The 17,892-nt window shown below is 55.1% G+C and overlaps 1 protein-coding gene across 1 annotated transcript; it reads right to left on the reverse strand.

Moving 5' to 3' along the window:
- Positions 1-1,859: 1,859 nt before the first annotated feature.
- LOC140611878 (5-hydroxytryptamine receptor 5B-like) lies at positions 1,860-16,242 on the reverse strand. Its single transcript, XM_072788945.1, has 2 exons — positions 15,213-16,242; positions 1,860-2,849 (listed from the first exon to the last, which is right to left on the reverse strand). The coding sequence occupies exons 1-2, from the start codon at positions 15,969-15,971 to the stop codon at positions 2,544-2,546; spliced, it is 1,065 nt and encodes a 354-aa protein (XP_072645046.1). The 5' UTR covers positions 15,972-16,242; the 3' UTR covers positions 1,860-2,543.
- Between the last annotated feature and the right edge of the window lie 1,650 nt (positions 16,243-17,892).

Here is a 17,892-nt window from a genome sequence, read left to right on the forward strand (position 1 = left end):
AAGGAAGTTGAGGGACGCATGGAACAGACCTAGGCCCAAACAAACTGCTGCTTAAAGCTGGACCCAGAAGAGTGCAGCCAGGATCAGTGAGATCCCAGCCGACTCCCAGACATCTCAGAAAGAAATAAAAGTTTGTTGCTATCTGTATATCACCCAGATTTTGTAGTAATTATGTACAGTTAGAACATAGGTGACTGGGGCACCGGGGTGGCTCTGTTGGTTAACTGTCTGCCTTTGGCTCAGGTCATGATTTTGGGGTCCTAGGATTGAGCCCCACATTGGGGTCCCTGCTCAATGGGGATCCTGCTTCCCTCTCTCCCTCTGCCCCTCCCTGCCAGACACTCTTGCTCTGTTTCTCTCTCAAATAAATAAAAAAAAAAATAGTTAAGACAACCATCAAAGTGATTTCACGATCGTGACCTGAAGTTTAAAAGACACTTCTCTGTACAAACCAGCATTAATGTGGAGGGACCAGGTCAGGGGCCAGAAGATCAGGCTTCTAGGGGTGGTACCCACATGTGGCATAAATGCTCACACTGGACAGCAATCAGGATCAGAATCCAAATTCCCTTCAGACATACCTGAAGAAACCTGGAGGCCATGTTAAAGGAGAGAAAAGTAGCGTACTTTATCCATTATGCATGACTACATTATAAAATAAAATGATTGGTTAGCCATATCCATCCTATAGACCTGGAACTTTGTGAAATTGGATTCTGACATGAAGATACTTCAGCAAATGAATCTCAACAGAGAAGAGACTGATTTCTCTTACATCTTTTATGCGAAATGCATGATGTATCATAAGACCATTTCTTGAAGCACCTTCCAATGAAAGAATAAAATTCCAAAAGATGACTTCAAGAAGGCTGTCGTAGGGAGCCAGACCCAGCACCTTTGTGGTGTCCCAGCCTCTAGCCACAAAGGAATAGTTGGACCACATACTCATCCCTGCCTGCCTTCAGAATCCCTCAACAGGGCTGACATGGAGCAAAGTTGGGACTATGGGTGGTTAGAGGTTGTACAGGTCTCAATTGCAAAAACACAAAGTTCGGTAAACTGAGGTGGTTTCTAACTCAGTGACAAAATCTGATCTGACTCAGGGCTAGCTAGATATTTTTAGTCTTTTCTCACAGTATAAATATTCATATATTTTACTGCACGGGTTGAATAGAGACTGTTGCCCCCCAACCGAGCTGGGGGTGTTACCTAATTTATGCAATAGGCGCCATATTGTCTTATAAATACTTAAAAACCAATTATAAGTTCCAAAGCCCATCTGGCCCCAAAGATTTTGGAAAAGGCAATGTGGACCTCTGTTCCCTGATAAACCCCGAAGTGTAGGTCCTCTATAGTATAAGCTTAAAGAATACCTGCATACCTCAGATATCCAGTCTGAGCCGATGGTGGAGTGGGCTGTCTTGCGTAAATTGAAAAACGTAATCAGTTCGCAACCACCCCTTCTCCAAAATCAGATGGATTGTGGCCAGCATGACTTAGTCCAGGTATCCCCCCTCATCCAGGGCCTTGAACCCCTATATACCTGGGCCATATTTGGTATTTTCAGGAAGGCCAAGATTCACTATGGCAGTTTGGAGGTGGTTGTGTCTTAGTTAGCAGTCATCCCTGTTTCAGTGGCGTGTGTGTGTGTGTGTGTGTGTGTGTGTGTGTGTGTGTGATCAATCATACATATGAATGATTTTGAGCCTAGAAATCAACGGTTCAAAAGTATTTTTATTCCACATACAAGTCCATATGGTGAAGTAGTGGGAACATTTCTCATAGCTGCTCTCCCCTGTACAGAAGCAGAGAAAGGACCCCCCTCTCCCTCACCCTCCCACCCCCCACCCCCCCCCCCATCCTCAACACTGGCCAACTGCACAGTGGAACCACCTAGGGAGCTTTGAAAAGCACTCCTGCCTGGGTTTCTACCCCCAGAAATGGCAATTTAATTGGGCTAAAGAACAGTCTAAGCATCCAGCTTAGACTCCTGTCTCTTACTGATGAAAAAAAAAAAAATTGGAGGACTCAATAATATAAATTACCAGACCTCTTCTCTGAAAGTCCGATTCAGTAGACATGGGCTGTACTCGACACTTTTTTTTTTTTTTTTTCCAAAACCAACGTTTAGATGATTCCCGTCTCCCAAGTTGGGATGCGCTGCCTTGGAGATCAGGGAGGGTAAGTTGAATCAGGTGGGTACAGGGTGAGGGCAAGGGCCGCTGGGCAAAGGAGACAGCCTCCTGGGTGGGCCCCAAGGCGGGCCCCTGGGACCCTGTGCTGAGGGATCCTCTCAGAGGAAGAGGCAAGGCAGCCTTGTCGCCCTTGGGTGCGTCCCAGCCCCGAGTCCTGAGTAGCAAGGAGAGCAGCGCCCCGGAAACGGAGCCTGGCGGGTTAGCGCCTGCCACAGCCCCAGGCGGCGCCTCTGGCCCCAGAGCCTCGGCACCGGCACCGGCACCGGCACCCGCACCGCTGCTCCCAGGGCCGGGCCTCGGGTCCCGACGCTCCTCGCCCGCGGCCCGGGCCTGGCGGCTCCACGCGGTCTACCTCTGCTTGCTGAAGAGGCTCCTGAAGGCGTTGTTGTAGTTCTTGTTAAAGGCCGTGTAAATCAGGGGGTTGAAGAAAGAGTTGGAGTAGCCAAGCCACAAGAATACGCTTTTCCAGACGGGGGGCAGGCTGCAGGCGCAGAGAGGGCTGATGAGCGCGGCCAGGAAGAAGGGGATCCAGCACAGCGCGAAGACGCCGATGAGGATGCCCAGCATCAGGGCGGCGCGCTGCTCCTTCTGCTCGCGCCCCGCCGCCCCTGGGCCCCGCGCCCCGGACGCCACCTGGGCCTCGGCCTCCTTCACCTGGGAACAAAGGAGACGTGCGATGAGCGCGAAAGCCCGACTGACGCTGGGCCGAAGAGCCCCAGGGGGCTGCCCCGGGGCGCCCGGACCCCCCAGCTCCCCTGCGGCCTCCTTCCAGGCGCGCCTGGACCCTGGTCCCCCGAAAATGCTGGGCGGAAACGGTCCTGAAACTGGAGGTTAAAATAGGCCCTGAAGGCTCTTCTGGGAGTGACAGTGGCAGTCCCCGCGGTGTCAGGTGATAAGAGGTAAAGTGGGGAGGCCCAGGCCACAGGCCAGACCCGCTGGCCCGGCGGGGGGAGGCCTCGGGAGGCGAACCCGGAGCGCGGGCCCAGCTCGCTTCCATCTGAGATTCGCGGAGCGGCCTCGGGCTGGGACCAGGACCCCAAAGGAAACGGACCCCAGCCCGGGCCAGGCACAAAGTTTGCAGCTGGAGAGGCAGCCTGTAAACACCCGGATTGCAGGAAATTCTACAACTATCTGCTAAATGGATTCTGTGTGGATTCCGGGGGGTTCTGTACTGCCCAGCTTTCAAAAGACAACTGCCAATGCCTTTGTGGGGATAACCCAGACCGTTTAAGGAGCCCCCGGCCCAGTGTCCCCCCTGCCACCCCATCCTTTAGCTCCTATCTACCTCTTGGTCTCAGAGGCCACCAGCCCTCTCAGAGTGGCCTTTCTGACCCTCCAAACTCAATCACATCTCCCAGGTTGGTACCACTTTCTCCTCTTCCCTGGCAGTTTGTGCGATTATGGCCATTGCATCTGCCCCCCCACCCCACCCCCACCCGGGTCCAAGCTGAACCGGGCATGGACTGTGTCTTCCTCGAACGCACGGGCCCAGCAGCAGCACCCGGTGCCTGGCGGGTGCTCAGGAAACAGCTGCTGAGTTAACATGACATCTGCATTTCCCTTCCTCCCTGGGTGCTGCCTGCCAGCCATGGCGGCAGGTGCTGGGGACACACAGGGAGACAGGCTCCGAGGCAAGGGTGCATTTAGCTAGACACGCCGGGGACAGCCCCTCGGCCGCAGAGCGCTATAAGGCCCACAGCACGTCGTCCCCTCACACTGTGTCGGGACGACCAAAGCCCAGCGGTGGAGGAGCCCCGAGGGGGCCAGGATGCTGCAAACCTGGGGTCCCCCCCTCGGCCCCACCTTCAGATTCACTACATCAGCCTGAAAACAGATCGTGGAGGTATGGACAAGACTCCTCTCCTTTCCCAGTACACACCCCCCGCCCCCACCTGGAGAGAGACACCACAAGGCAAGCGATGCCGCTAAGACCAAACTGCATTCCCCCCCCCCCCGTCACCCTGCACCCCCCCAGAGGCCAGCCAGAGCCCCTGGGATGAGCCCTCCCAACCAAGGTGCACCGGCCCCCCGCAGGCGGGCGTGAGCCCCATGTCCCCATTCCCCTTTAGAAGACACATACTGGCCAGTTCCCTCATCGCGGGCCACCACACGTGCCATCCTGAATCCTCCCCCCCCCCCCCCCCCCCCCCCCCGTGAATAGTTAGCTGTCCCCTGGGGAGGGAACACTGTTAGCAGAGCAGGAGCAGAAGTGGAAGGGGACGTGCTTGTGTTCCTCCCTCTGGGCTCAGTAATGGGCACTTCCCAGCCACTTCTCTGCTGACCTAAACGGCCTCCCCTCCCCGGCACTGGAGGCCCTCCCGTGCTAAGGGAAATTCCAAATCCTTGTTATGCTGCTGGGGTAAAGAAATGGGGTGAATTCAGTTCAAAAGGGCTCCTGGGGGAAGAGAACCAGAAAAAGGCAAATTCACTGATTAAGTTGGTTTAAAATACCTGGCCTCCAGCACTGCGGTGGTTAGCAGAATCCAACTCTGCGCCCCCAGGGCATCTGTTTGCTAGACCCCTGCGCTCCTAGCTTTCCACCTGAGCCTGCTACGGCCTGTGCAGAGAGAGAGAGAGAGAGAGAGAGAGAGAGAGAGACGCTGGAAGACTGTAGAATCTGAGGGGGGAGGGGCAAGATGGCAGAAGAGTAGGGTCCCCAAGTCACCTGTCCCCACCAAATTACCTTCAAATCATCCTGAAGATCTACGAATTCGGCCTGAGATTTAAAGAGAGACCAGCTGGAATGCTACAGTGAGAAGAGTTGGTGCTTCTATCAAGGTAGGAAGACGGGGAAGACTGTAGAATCTTTCCAGAAACGGCTTTAAAGAAACTGAGTCAACCTGGCTGGGATGGTCTTGATTTGCAAGGAGACTGACTAGCTTGGCTTTCGTTGTCTGAAGCGTAACATCCAACAGAAAACCAAAAGAGGCTCAGAAGAGCTCCAGAGAAGTTACTATAAAACAGATACTTTACTAAAGTCTTGTAAGGGATGGCTTGAATTCGTTCTCACATCAAACTGTTGAGGTATTATCATCTCCATCTTATTTTTTATTTTTTTTTATTTTATTTTTTAAAGATTTTACTTATTTATTCATGAGAAAGAGAGAGAGAGACAGGGAGGCAGAGACACAGGCAGAGGGGGAAGCAGGCTTCATGCAGGGAGCCCGACGCGGGACTCGATCCTGAGACTCTGGGACCATGCCCCGGGCCAAAGGCAGGCGCTAAACCGCTGAGCCACCCAGGGATCCCCTCATCTCCATTTTAGAGTTGAGAAAACACCGTGAGAAGTTAAATACCTTGTCCAAGATCACCCAGCTGCTTACCGGGTGGAAGAGCTAGAAGTCAAAGGGGAGTATTCTGAACCTGAGACCACACTCTTAATCCCTACCTGTTGTTCTGCACCTTTAGTAAAAGTGACTGATCTGGATGGGTTCCAGTGGAATCTTTTTTCTTTTCTTTTTTTTTTTATGATTTTATTTATTTGAGAGAGGGAGAGTATGAGTGGGGGAAGGGGCAGAGGGAGAAGGAAAAGCAGACTCCACACTAAGCAGGGAGCCCAACCAGGGCTCGACCCCAGGACCCCGAGATCATGACCTGAGCTGAAGGCAGACACGTCACTGAGTGAGCCACCCAGGTGCCCTAGAATCTATTTTAAGGATACTCATGCTTGAGATTTTTTCAGGATGGACGTATATGGCTTCCTGGTGATGTCTAGGGTCTCTGGCTGCAGCTCTGGGACCATCCCTGAGCTTCTCCCTCTTTCCTCTTTGGTCTTCTCTCTCCTCAGCCTCTTTACCCTGACTTTCCGTCTGCACACCTGTCTGAAAACTGATCACTCAGGCTTTAGGGAGCCTCTGACCTCTGGTTAGAACCCCCTAATTGGCATAGAAGAATGCGGCCTGTTGGATGCACACAATGGTAGGACCCGGTACTTTTGGGTCCAGGTGTAAAAGGAGTGGTGCTCCGAGTACACAGAAGTTTGGAGACACCAGATGTCATGGCCAAGGCCACACAAGCAGGACAAAGCAGAACCATGGTGCCTGCCTAGTGTGTCGGTTCCAGGGCTGTAGGGCTTCTCTGGGCCACACTGGGACGGGACCTAAAAGATGAGCTTGCCTTAACATCTCCATAGAATCTGAGGCTTTTTCATCTAAAGTTGATTAAGGACCAAATCTGCCAGACAATATACGCTTAGACGTTTGTTAGCCACCTACCGTGTGTATGGGGACTCTGTCGTGATCATCTCCCATCAAGTCCCAATTTGAAATATTCTGTCCCACAATTCCCATCAGCACTCTGATGCCAGGGCACAGATTCTGAATCCTTGTTCAGAATATTGTGTCACCACCAACATTCCAAGAGGGCAGGGACCACGACTGGCATGTCCCCTGAAGAGTCCCCCTAGCACGCAGCATCATGTATGGCATATGGTAAAAACTCAGTGCAAATTTGTTGAATTAGAAAATGGGGGATTCCTTTGGATGTCCCTTGCATTTCTGCACATTTTGCTAGCGAAGACACGGACAGCCCCAGGTTTAGACTGGCTTCTCGAGGATGTTTGTAAAGCAAACAATTGGAAAATTGAGATAATGTCTGCCCATGGAAAAGCAGGCAGCTTTGCTTGCAACCCATTATAAAGGATTCAGGCTTCCTTTTTTTAAATTATTTTTTATTTTAAAGATTTTATTTATTGATTGATTCATGAGACACAGAGAGAGAAAGGGGCAGAGACACAGGCAGAGGGAGAAGCAGGCTCCACGCAGGGAGCCCGATGTGGGACTCCATCCCGGGTCTCCAGGATCACACCCCAGGCTGAAGGCGGTGCTAAACAGCTGGGCCACCAGGGCTGCCCTCAATTAAATATCTTAATAAGAAATAGGAGAGGAAACAGAAAGAAGAGGGATAGTCCTAATCACTCGTGGAACAAACATACCAGTCTGCACTGTGACCCCACAGGTCAGACATCCAGTATGGCAGTGAGACTCTTTACAAGGCTGGTGGGGTGACCACACTAATCATAGTGAAATCATAGTGACCAACCAAGCCCTACACCATCTGAGAGAGGAGAGAGGACATGGAGAGAGATTTCTTTTTTTTTTTTTTTTTTTTTTTTTTTTTTTTTTTTTTTGGAGAGAGATTTCTGATTGGGGCTGAAGGCAATCCAGATTGTTACTCGAATTCCCCGAATTCCCCGTATCTAACCAATCTAACCAGAGCTCCGCAGGTCAGGACCTGAAGAGCTGGGGCTCCAGTCTCTCTGCCCAGGCCTCACTGAGATACCCAAGCTCCATGTTGCACTTCCCAAAGGCACTTTAAGGAGATAACTAACCAAAATAATCCCTCAAAGTGAACAGAAACTGTTTAGCTTGTCTGACAAGATCAGGAAATTTCCTCCACTGCTTCTCATGTGGAAAGAAGAGAAGAGGAAGAGGAAGGGAGGGGGCAAGGGAGGGGAGGGAAGGGAAGGGAGGAAAGAGAAGAGGAGGGAAGGGAAGGAAGAGAAGAGAAGAGAGAAAAGAAGAAAGGAAAGAGAAAAGAAGAGAAAAGAAAAGTTCAGAAAGTTTTCTTGTGAAACAAAAAAAAAAAAAAGCAGGGCTATGCTCGAAAAAAAAAACTTTCTCTTCATCGTAATTTTATTCACAACAGAGAATAGTTTTGCTAAGCTCTTAGGTGTGATCATAACATAAGGTACAATTGCTACCATTCTTGTCTTTGGAGAACATGGATTTTTATGGGGAGTTTAGTCACCATGGATTGGCTAAAGGTCCACTGGAATTAATGCTGAGAAGGGGAATACATCTGTATTTTCAGCTATAATATCATCTGACCTGAAGTCATCTCCTTATGAGTGGATGCTAACGGAAGGGCCTCTGTTGTGGCAAGAGTTCATACCCTGAAATCCCTGGAACGCCCGGCCAGAGATTCTTGGCACAGAGGGTGGAAGGGAGGAGTAGTGGCAAGAAGGGAGACTCTGCCTTTTGCACATGTATTGTGCACACTCAGTATTCTGATTTGCCCCCGTGGGGGCTATGCCCCAATGACTACAGGCCTGCCTCAGAGAGTCACAGTTACTCCTGCACTGTGGGTTCCATCTCCCAGGAGAGCCAGGGGGAACGAAGGCTCAGCAGCACTCTCCAGAGATGGGCTTCAGGGAGTGCCCTATGCAAATCGGGTGACTACACATCCACGTAACTTTCTGGGCCGCAAGTCCAAAGCTTTCTTTAATTTTCAAGGCATCTGCAACCTATCAAGAGGTTAAGAACCATGGAGTTCGCCTGGGTGGCGCAGCGGTTTGGCGCCTGCCTTTGACCCAGGGCGCGATCCTGGAGACCCGGGATCGAATCCCACGTCAGGCTCCCAGTGCATGGAGCCTGCTTCTCCCTCTGCCTGTGTCTCTGCCTCTCCCTCTCTCTCTCTCTCTCTCTGTGACTATCATAAATAAATAAAAATTTAAAAAAAAAAAAAAAAAGAACCATGGAGTTCGGATCTCAGTGTTCCACTGAGAAGCTCAATCTTCTCCAAGACCTACACAAATTTGAGGAGTAGCTCGTTGCAAGGTCACTATGAAGAGACATGGTCCCTGTACCATATTTACCTCCACCCCCTCCCTTTCCCTTTCTCCCCTCCACTCTTCCCTGACAATCCAATCAGAGAGAAGAGAGAAATGGAAGTAGATGTGAAGAGACAGAATGAATGTCCCAATGTAAGGAAAATGAAGAAGTTTGTGGAGTTGGGGAAAGCCAGGGACATTTCTGAAGGTGTAGAGAAAATGCTCCTTAACACATCCAAGTACTTCTGGAAACTCTCAGACTCTCAGGTGCCAATCTTAAAAGAATCAAGCCATAGGGGCACCTGGGTGGCTCAGTGGTTGAGTGTCTGCCTTTGACTCAGGTCACGATCCTGGGGTCCTGGGATCGAGTGCCACACTGGGCTCCCCACAGGGAGCCTGCTTCTCCCTCTGCCTGTGTCTCTGCCTCTCTCTCTCTCTGTGTCTCAAATAAATAAATAAGTAAATAAATCAGATTTTTTTTTTATTACCACTGATACAATTTGATTCATAAAATGTACTTTCCCAAAGTTAAAATAACCTTGCAGTCTGGCATGGGAATGTGTTTGAGCCCACAGTTCTTTTAATAGATGGAATCAGAACGAGGGTAGTGATTTTCCACCACCCTCTTCCCAACCCCGAGCTCTGACAAACCTGCAAGCCCACCAGCACCTTAGTCTTTGGGGTGGTCCAGCTGACACCTAAACAGTGGACAAGTGACACAAAACATAAAGGGCTCTGTACAGATGTCAGGTCACTGAAGGCATATATGTACTGTATGCTTATGACACAAAAACTTATTTATGCTAATACAGAGAGCTCAGAGAGGCAAATATTTCATAACAAACGTTATCTAACACTCAGGTCCAAGTTGTCGCAAGCCCTACAGCTCCACATTACACTTTTATTAGGCCCTTTACCATGTGCAAAGTGCTTTCCCATATACTATCCAGTCTCTCAGGACCATTCACTGTCTTCTGGACAGACTTCTAGCAGAGCACCTATAAGATTTTATTGAATTTTTAATTCCACAGTTATGGTCTACTAAAATCAATCCCTTGAGAACAGAGACCTGGCTTGCTCATTTTTTAGACTTCAGAGGCTACCACATTGTCTAACATACAGGTCAGTAACAGTCATGTAATTTTGAACACCATCTGTGTACCTCACAGTGGTGGTTTTAAAATCTGTTCACAAGTTCACTGATACTTTCCCAAAGGTGGATCCTAAGCCCCCTCCCCTTGAGGGCGGCCTGGAGTCGGCAACTCACTTCTAGTGACTAGAATAGAGGGGAAGTGAGCTCCTGTAACTTCTGAGACCAGGTCATAAAAGGCCCTGCAGTTTCCTCCTTGCGGCCCTCAGGAGACCTCCTGCTAAGAGCCACGTGCATGAGCCATCTTGGAAGCAGAGTCCCCGGCCCAGCCAAGCCTTTAATGACTGCTGCCCCACCCAACATCCAAGGTCTCTGGTCACATGAGACCTTGAGCCCACATGGTCAAAGACATCCCCAAGCCAGACCCACAGAAACTGTGGCTTAATACATGTTTGTTGTTTCACAGCACTGATCTTTGGGCTAATCTGTTGTGCAAGCAAAAGGTAAACTCTGCTACCTGGGATGAGTAACAGCAGTAAGGGGAATAAAATCATAATTCATTATTTATGACTTACAAGAGGAATTTTTAAAGATAATAATGAAGGTGGCACAGCAGCTTTCACTTATGGTTTACGATTTTATTTTATTTTAATTTATTTATTTTTGAGGGGGGTTTACTATTTTAGAGACTCCATGTACACCATGATCTGGTTCACTCGTCACAAGAACATTATGAGGCAGGCGCAGTACTTCCCTTTTACCTATGGGGAAACTCAGACTTAGGTTAAGTCACTCAGTTAGGTTGCTAATGAGTGGCACAAAAAGAATTGAAATCCAGGTCTCCTTGCTTCCCAATCCCATGCTCTTAACCACCGTGCCCCCTGTCTCCCACCACATGTTTATTGATTGAGTGAGTGAGGGAGTGAAGGGTGTCAACCAGCACTGCGTTGTCACAGTCATGAGCCCTAGGCATCTTTTTCTCTGTGGGCCCCTTCCTCCATTAAAAAAATATTACAAATTATATTTTAGGACCATATTATTATGAAGACTAATATAGTCGAGGATGGCTACATGATTATATATTCATTGCTATCATATTCATTCTTACCCTAATTCTAAAAGAAATTAAAACTGAGGCAGGCCGGGTGGCTCAGCGGTTTAGCGCCACCTTCAGCCCAGGGCCTGATCCTGGAGACCCCGGATCGAGTCCCACGTCGGGCTCCCTGCATGGAGCCTGCTTCTCCCTCTGCCTGTGTCTCTGCCTCTCTCTCTGTGTGTCTCTCATGAATAAATAAATAAAATCTTAGAAAAAAAAAGAAATTAAAACTGAACCATTTCCACGGGCCCCTAAAAGGGTAGTGTGCCTACTGTGCCCACTGAATAATTAGACCTTGCTCTCAACTTGGGCACAGCAGTCAAACAACTGGAAGGGAGAAACTTTGACGTCACATTCTAAAAAGCCAAATACATCATCTCCATTGATTTTGCTTTCTTCGTCTTCTAAATAGCAAAGGGCATGGGGCAGTAGGCAACAATCACACCCCATGGGGGTTGCTTGGTAGGGGCCAGAACATACCCTGTATGTGGGTCGGTCTAGAGAGCTGAGAGAAAGGAATGAACCCCGCCTCCCAAGAGAACGTGGGGGTGCCTCCGTGCTCAGCTGTGGTCAGGGAAGGTCAGAGTTCACGTGCAGAGAATCGGGACCCTGTGCCCATGCCCCACCTTGCCTGGAGCCCAGCTGCCTCACTCCTGTGAAGGTGAGGTGCCTGTGGGCAGTGGATCAGTGCTCAGCAGTTACTTCCCTGGGGACGGCGTGGAGGAGAGACCAAGTACAGAACGGGGACCTCAGCTTCTCCACTTGATAATTCTGTGGTCTTAACTGAACTCACTTTGCGGAGACTGAGTTCTATCCCCTGGAAAATGAGGGCTGGTGGCAAAGACAGTGCTCATCAAATAATCCACGTGCTTCCCTGGATTTGAGAGCCAGCGGCTGGCCCATGGGCCCAGGGCAAGGCAGCTAAAGGCTGCTGTATTGCCATCCGTCTCTTCCCCTCACTCCGCAACCTCGGAAGCCAGTCGTTCAAGACCACGTAGCTGGAAGGGGGCAAGTGGTCCACGTAGCTGGAAGGGGGCAAGTGGTCCGCATCCTTGAGTTGCTGCTTGGCTCTGCAGGAGGGCTGTGGGACCCGCAGTGAGCTTTGAGAGGGAGACAAGTGGCCCCTTTGGGGGTCATTTGTGGCTGAGCATATCTTAGCTTATCCTGACTGGTAGAGATAATAGGGCCAAACTGGCAGGGTCGTAGAGATGAAATTAGAAGAATGAATGTAAAGCATCAGTGTCTGGAGGGAGGGACTCACTTAGCAGACGCTGGTTTCTGGCTCTACTTTCAAAAATTGCATTTTTGCCCCAGAGAATGAAATCACTCCGCAGGAACTATCGCTGCTCTCGTTCTGATAACATCTCAGTGTTGGGACCTGGCCACGAACTGCAAAACGGGTGAAGGATGTACACAGCCCCGTTACCGGAGTCTTCAGACTTCATAAATGCTCCTATTGCCCAGAGAAAGCAGTACAGATATGTTGCAGGACCCAGATTTAACTCATTTTCCCTAGAGTGCAGGAAACAGCAGATGGGAAGGAGGTGAGGTAAGGAGGGGGAAGGTGTGGACGGGGGAGGAGGGAGGAGAGGAGGTGGGAAGGTAGAGAGATAGTATTCGGGGCATATTATTTTAAAGTTCTGTTTGGGTGTCTTGTGGCCAGAAAGCTCGGAGATGCTGACTCAGCAGCATTTGGGTGAGAGCCGGGCTGAAGGCTGAAGAAGCAGGATGCTCTCCAACACTGTCACATCTAGTCTCAGAATCATGTGACCCGAGAGTCCCAGCCAGGGCTTGGACTGATACTGTGGAGTAGGGAAGAGAATTTGCAGCCCCAAAGCGGGGAGAGGGCTCGCCTTGAGGCCCCACTGTCCCCAAGTGGAAGGTCCCAACACTGGCCCTGCCTCCCAGAGTTGTCTCCTCACCCATGGCCACCCGGATTGGCCAGGCTCCTGTTCCCTCATTTCTTCTCGATATCAGCGGCCTGAATGGGGTCCCGCAAACATGACACCAGGCTGAGGTTTGCCAAGGATTACCAGGATTCTCTCGGTGCACACTGGATGGATGGAGCTATTAAAAGCCAGCCCTACCTCCGCACTCAGACAGAAAAGCTATAACCACCCCAGGCATTTCTGAGGGACCTTTCAAAGAACATCATTAATTCTGAATAAAGCTCTCCCCTACCAACACTTTCCAATTATAGTCTTGACATTCCTGTTTTATGCTACAGAATCCCTCTGCCATTTAATGAAGAGGAAAAAAGCCTGCTTTTTTAAAACGCATATGTTTGGGTAGCCTACGTATCTGAGTTAACTTTCCAAAATTAAAACTAACAACAGAAAACTTACCTTCTCCTTCTCCCCGCCCCCTCCCGCCGGCTGTCCTTCCTCCTAGGACAGGGCACACTGGTCCCCTCTCCCCCTCATCCTTGGTTTCACTTCCCGAAGTTTCTGTTATCCCTGACCAACTACAGTCCGGAAGCAGATGGCCCTGATCATCCAGATCAGCAGTAGCCTCACACTCCACCAGGGTGCCTGTGTCCCCACGTGGGCCTCTTATCATCTCACTGCATCACCGGAGGAGGGGTGAGTACAGTAAATTATGTTGAGATAGAGCCCACATTCACATAATTCTTATTGGAGTATATTGTTAGAATTGTTCCATTTTATTATTAGGTACATTGTTAATCTCTGTGCCTGATTTTTAAATTTAACTCTACCTTAGGTCCGTTTGTATAGGTAAAACAATATAGACGGCTCCGCGCCGTCTGCAGTTTCAGGCATCCCCTGGGAGTCTTGGAAGTAGCCCTATAGACAAAGTGCAACCACTCTATTGTATTTGGGAAGTGGCAATAAGTCCTGTTATTACTCTCCAGGACCTGCGGCCTGACCACCCCCTCCCCCATAGGGGAAAGTTTGGGGCTTCCAGGGTGGGAGGGAGCTGACACGTTAGGGCCTGGCCAAAAGGCAGAAAGCTCCAGTTCTAAATACAGTCAGAGAAGTTCTGCCAAATGTGCCTTCCTCCCTCTCATCCATTTCCAGGATTCTGTTCCCGCAGATTGCCCGGGGACACCCTTTTGATCTCTACTCCAGCCACCCCGGGGTGCCAGGCCCTGCGCTGGTGCCTCACACTCTTCATCTCCTGTGATCCTTCCTCCCCAAGAGCCCTATGAGCCAGGAATGAACTGGTTTAAAGATGTGGAAAAGAGATGAAGCAGCTGCCCCCAATGTCCCGGGCTGGGATTTGAACCCACAGCTCTACCTGGTTCCAAAGTCGCTAGAGGAAAGCACTGAAGTTGGGGTGGGGCGAGCAGAGTGACTCCTGAGTTCTACTTCACGCCGCTTCCCTCTTGGGCAGGCGGCTGGCCCACCCAGTCCGAGAGCCAGTTTCTGGACTGCCGAGGAGGGAGCAGGTGCGGCGGCCGCGGGAGGGACAGCCCCGTGCTCCTCTGCGCGCCCCAGGCCCTCTGCCGTCGGCACCAGCTGCGGGCCTCGCAGGGATACGATCACTGCCGCGGGGAGCGACAGGGGCGCAGCTCCTCAGCCCTCACCGCCGCGCAGACACGCTGCCCGCAGCCCCCTGCAGCCGCCGGACGGGAGCCAGCGCCCCCGCCAGCCCCACGGGGCGCCCGGAGAACCTCCTCTCCGCGCGCCGGTGCGCGGGCGGCCAGGCCCACGGGGCGCGCCCGGGGCAGTGATGCGCCCCCTCGGTGCGCGCTCCAGCCGAGCGGCGGGGCCCAGCCCCACTTTGAGCGCCCGAGGCAGTGACGCGCCCCCGGGGTGCGCGCTCCAGCAGAGCGGATGACAATTCCCCGGGCGCTCCCGGGCGCGCCCCAAGCGCGCAGGCTTCCGCCGCCAACTCTCCGCGCGGCCCGGCTGCCTCCTCCCCCGGCACCCCCTCCTCCCCCCCCGGCAGCCCCCTCCTCCCCCGGCACCCCCTCCTCTCCCGGCACCCCCTCCCTCGGCAGTCCCCCCCTCCCCCGGCACCCCCCCTCCCCCGGCAGCCTCCGGCAGCCCCTCCTCCCCCGGCAGCCCCCTCCTCCCCCGGCAGCCCCCTCCTCGCCCGGCACCCCCTCCTCCCCCGGCACCCTCTCCTCCCCCGGCACCCTCCCCTCCCCCGGCAGCCCCCGGCAGCCCCCCCTCCCCCGGCAGCCCCCCCTCCCCCGGCAGCCCCCTCCTCCCCCGGCACCCCCTCCTCCCCCGGCAGCCCCCGGCAGCCCCCTCCTCCCCCGGCAGCCCCCCCCCCCCGCAGTCCCCTTCCCTCGTTGGGCCGCCCGCCCCTCACCTGCACGGCGGCGGGCAGCGGCAGCACGGCCCTGCGGCGGCGGCCGAAGCGGAACTTGGCGGCCTTGTAGATCTTCCAGTAGACGAAGAGCACCACGCCGAGCGGCAGGTAGAAGGCGCCGCAGGTGGAGAAGACGGCGTAGGAGGGCTCCTGGCTCACCTGGCAGCGCTGGCGCCGCGCGTCGTACGCCTCGCCCCAGCCGAAGAGCAGCGGCGCCAGGGCGATGAGCGCCGAGAGCGCCCAGGTGAGCGCGATCAGGAGCGCCGAGGCGCGGCGGCGGGCGCGCAGCGTGTACTGCAGGTGGCGCGAGATGGTCCAGTAGCGGTCCAGGGCGATGGCCGCCACGTTCCAGATGCTGGCGGTGCAGCACAGCACGTCGAAGGAGATCCACACCTGGCACAGGCCCCGGCCCAGCCGCCAGCGTCGCCCGGCCGACAGCTCGCTCACCAGGCTCAGCGGCATCACCAGCGCCGCCACGAGCGCGTCCGACACGGCCGTCGAGGCCACCAAGGTATGCGGCACGCGGTGGAAGGCGCGGACGCGCAGGATGGTGACCAGAACCAGCAGGTTCCACAGGAAGGTGGCCGCGATCAGCAGCACCAGCAGCGTCACCACCAGCACCGTGAACACGGACAAAGGCGGCTCGCGGCCCGGCAGGGCGACCCCGCCGGGGCCGGGGCTCGGGCCGCTGCTGCAGGCCTCGGGTCCCGGGGCGAGCGCGACGCCGGCGGCGGCCACCGAGACGTTAGCGGCTTCCATGGCGCGGGACGCGGCTCCCCGCAGGGGACACGCAGGCTCCGGCGCCCCAGGGGCGCGGGCGTGCGAGGGGTCGCCGCGGGCCCTGGAGGGCAGACAGCGGTCCGGGCCGCAGTCCCGCTTTGGCTCCTCTGCGGGAGCGCCTGGAGCGAGGAAAGGGAGTGGGACCCTCGGGAGTCCGCCGGGCTCGGCGCGCCAGCCCCTCCCACCTCTCCGCGCCGTCCCCGGGGCAACGGGCTGTCACCCGGCTGGCGATCCCCGAGCGTCCGCGCGCGGGGGCGGGCTGCGGAGTGGCCCCCACCCACGGCGCGCTGCTCCGGGGCGGGGGGCGCGGGCTGCACCGGGGAGGGGGCGGGCTGCACTGGGGAGGCGGGCGGCACCGGGGATGGGGGCAGGAGGCTGCACGGGGGGGGGGGGGGGGAGGGGCGGGAGGCTGCACTGGGGGGACGGGCTACACTGGGGCGGGTGGCACCGGGGGAGGGGGCGGGCTGCGCTGGGGAGGCCGGGCTGCGGAGTCGCCCCCACCCATGGCGGGCTGCACCGGGAGGGGGCGGCGGAGGCTGCACCGGGGGGAACGGGCTGCACTGGGGAGGCGGGCGACACTGGGGATGGGGGGCAGGAGGCTGCACCGGGGGGGGGGACGGGCTGCGGAGTCGCCCCCAGCCCTGGCGGGCTGCACCGGGGCGGGGGTGGCGGGCGCACGGGGGCGGCCCGAGGCCCCGCCACTGCGCGGGCCAGGCCTTCAGGCCGCCCCGCGGGTCCTCCCGCCTCCCGCCTCCCGCCGGCCGCGCAGCCCCAGGGGCGGGGAAGGCTCCCAGTCGCGCCGCGGCGCCCCCTCCGCCGACCCCTCGGACCCGCCCGGGGGCACAGCGAGAAACGGAGGCGCGCGCCCACCCCCCCCCCCCCCCCCCCGCCCCGAGCGCATCCTGCTGCCTCCCCGGGGACAATCGGGCCTGGCAGGGGCTTCGCGGTGCCCGCACGAGTTGACTCCGGCTCGGGGCGGCCGCTGCTTCCAGGCAGCTCGGCGGAGGCGCGGGAAGAGCGAGCGCGTGGGTGTGGGTCGCCCCCTCCGACCGCGCCAGCGTGGCCCCCCCCCCCCCGCGCCCCTGGCGGCCGCGGACGGACCCGGAACGTCAGCAGCTTCCCTGCCGGCTCTTCACAGCCCAGGGACAGCTGGACTGGTTTTCTGTCGCCCCTCGGGCAGGGGTAGAAACCAATTAAATTCAACCCAACACTGCGTTACTTCTGTTCCTGGGCAGGATAGACACGTGAACGCAGACCACAACTGCCCCTCTCGGGGTGACCTCAGCGGACCCCAGGTCACCCCCGGCTCCCCACTGACACCCCAGGAGCAGAGTGAGGGTCAGCTCCCAGAGGGCCGCTTTCTGGAGAGGCCGCTGAGGCTCGGGCAGGTGGAAGGGTTTTCCTCCCCGGAGCGGTCCCACCCCGGCCCACGGGGCCGTCTTTGGGGACCTGGACCAAGCAGGGAGGACACCCCAAGAATGCTCCTCTCGTCTGCTCGCCCTTCTTCACCCCTTTGGTAAGTAGGTACTTTCTGCTTCCTGCATACTGTGTAGGGCAGGTCGGGAGCACACTCGCAGGGCAGAGAGAGCAACATTCGAGAAAGTCAAAAATACAGGCAGAAGTGTCAGGTGGCTGATAAAATCTCAGAAGTGGGCTGTTCTGGGATCACAGAGACGGGGATGCTGTGGTCAGAGAAGGCTCCCCACGTCCTGAAGTGCAGGGAGGGAGTGTGGACAGTGGACAAGAGGAACGGAGGGTTGCACGGGGCACGCGGCAGGAGCATAAAAGCGCGGGGGGGTGGGGGTGGGGGGTGCAGCGAGACAAACAGGCAGGGGGACCGGCCTTCGAAATAGTTTCACAAATAACTTCCCCCCCCCCATTTTATTGGACAAAATTGTAA

This window comes from Canis lupus, chromosome 20, assembly GCF_048164855.1.
Source record: "Canis lupus baileyi chromosome 20, mCanLup2.hap1, whole genome shotgun sequence".
Lineage (NCBI taxonomy): Eukaryota > Metazoa > Chordata > Mammalia > Carnivora > Canidae > Canis > Canis lupus.

Coding starts and splice junctions, on each gene's coding strand:
- LOC140611878 (XM_072788945.1), bottom strand. CDS start 15,971: ATGGAAGCCGCTAACGTCTCGGTGGCCGCCGCCGGCGTCGCGCTCGCC. Junction 2,850..15,212: donor CGCTGCCCGCCGCCGTGCAG/GTGAGGGGCGGG, acceptor CTTTGTTCCCAG/GTGAAGGAGGCCGAGGCCCA.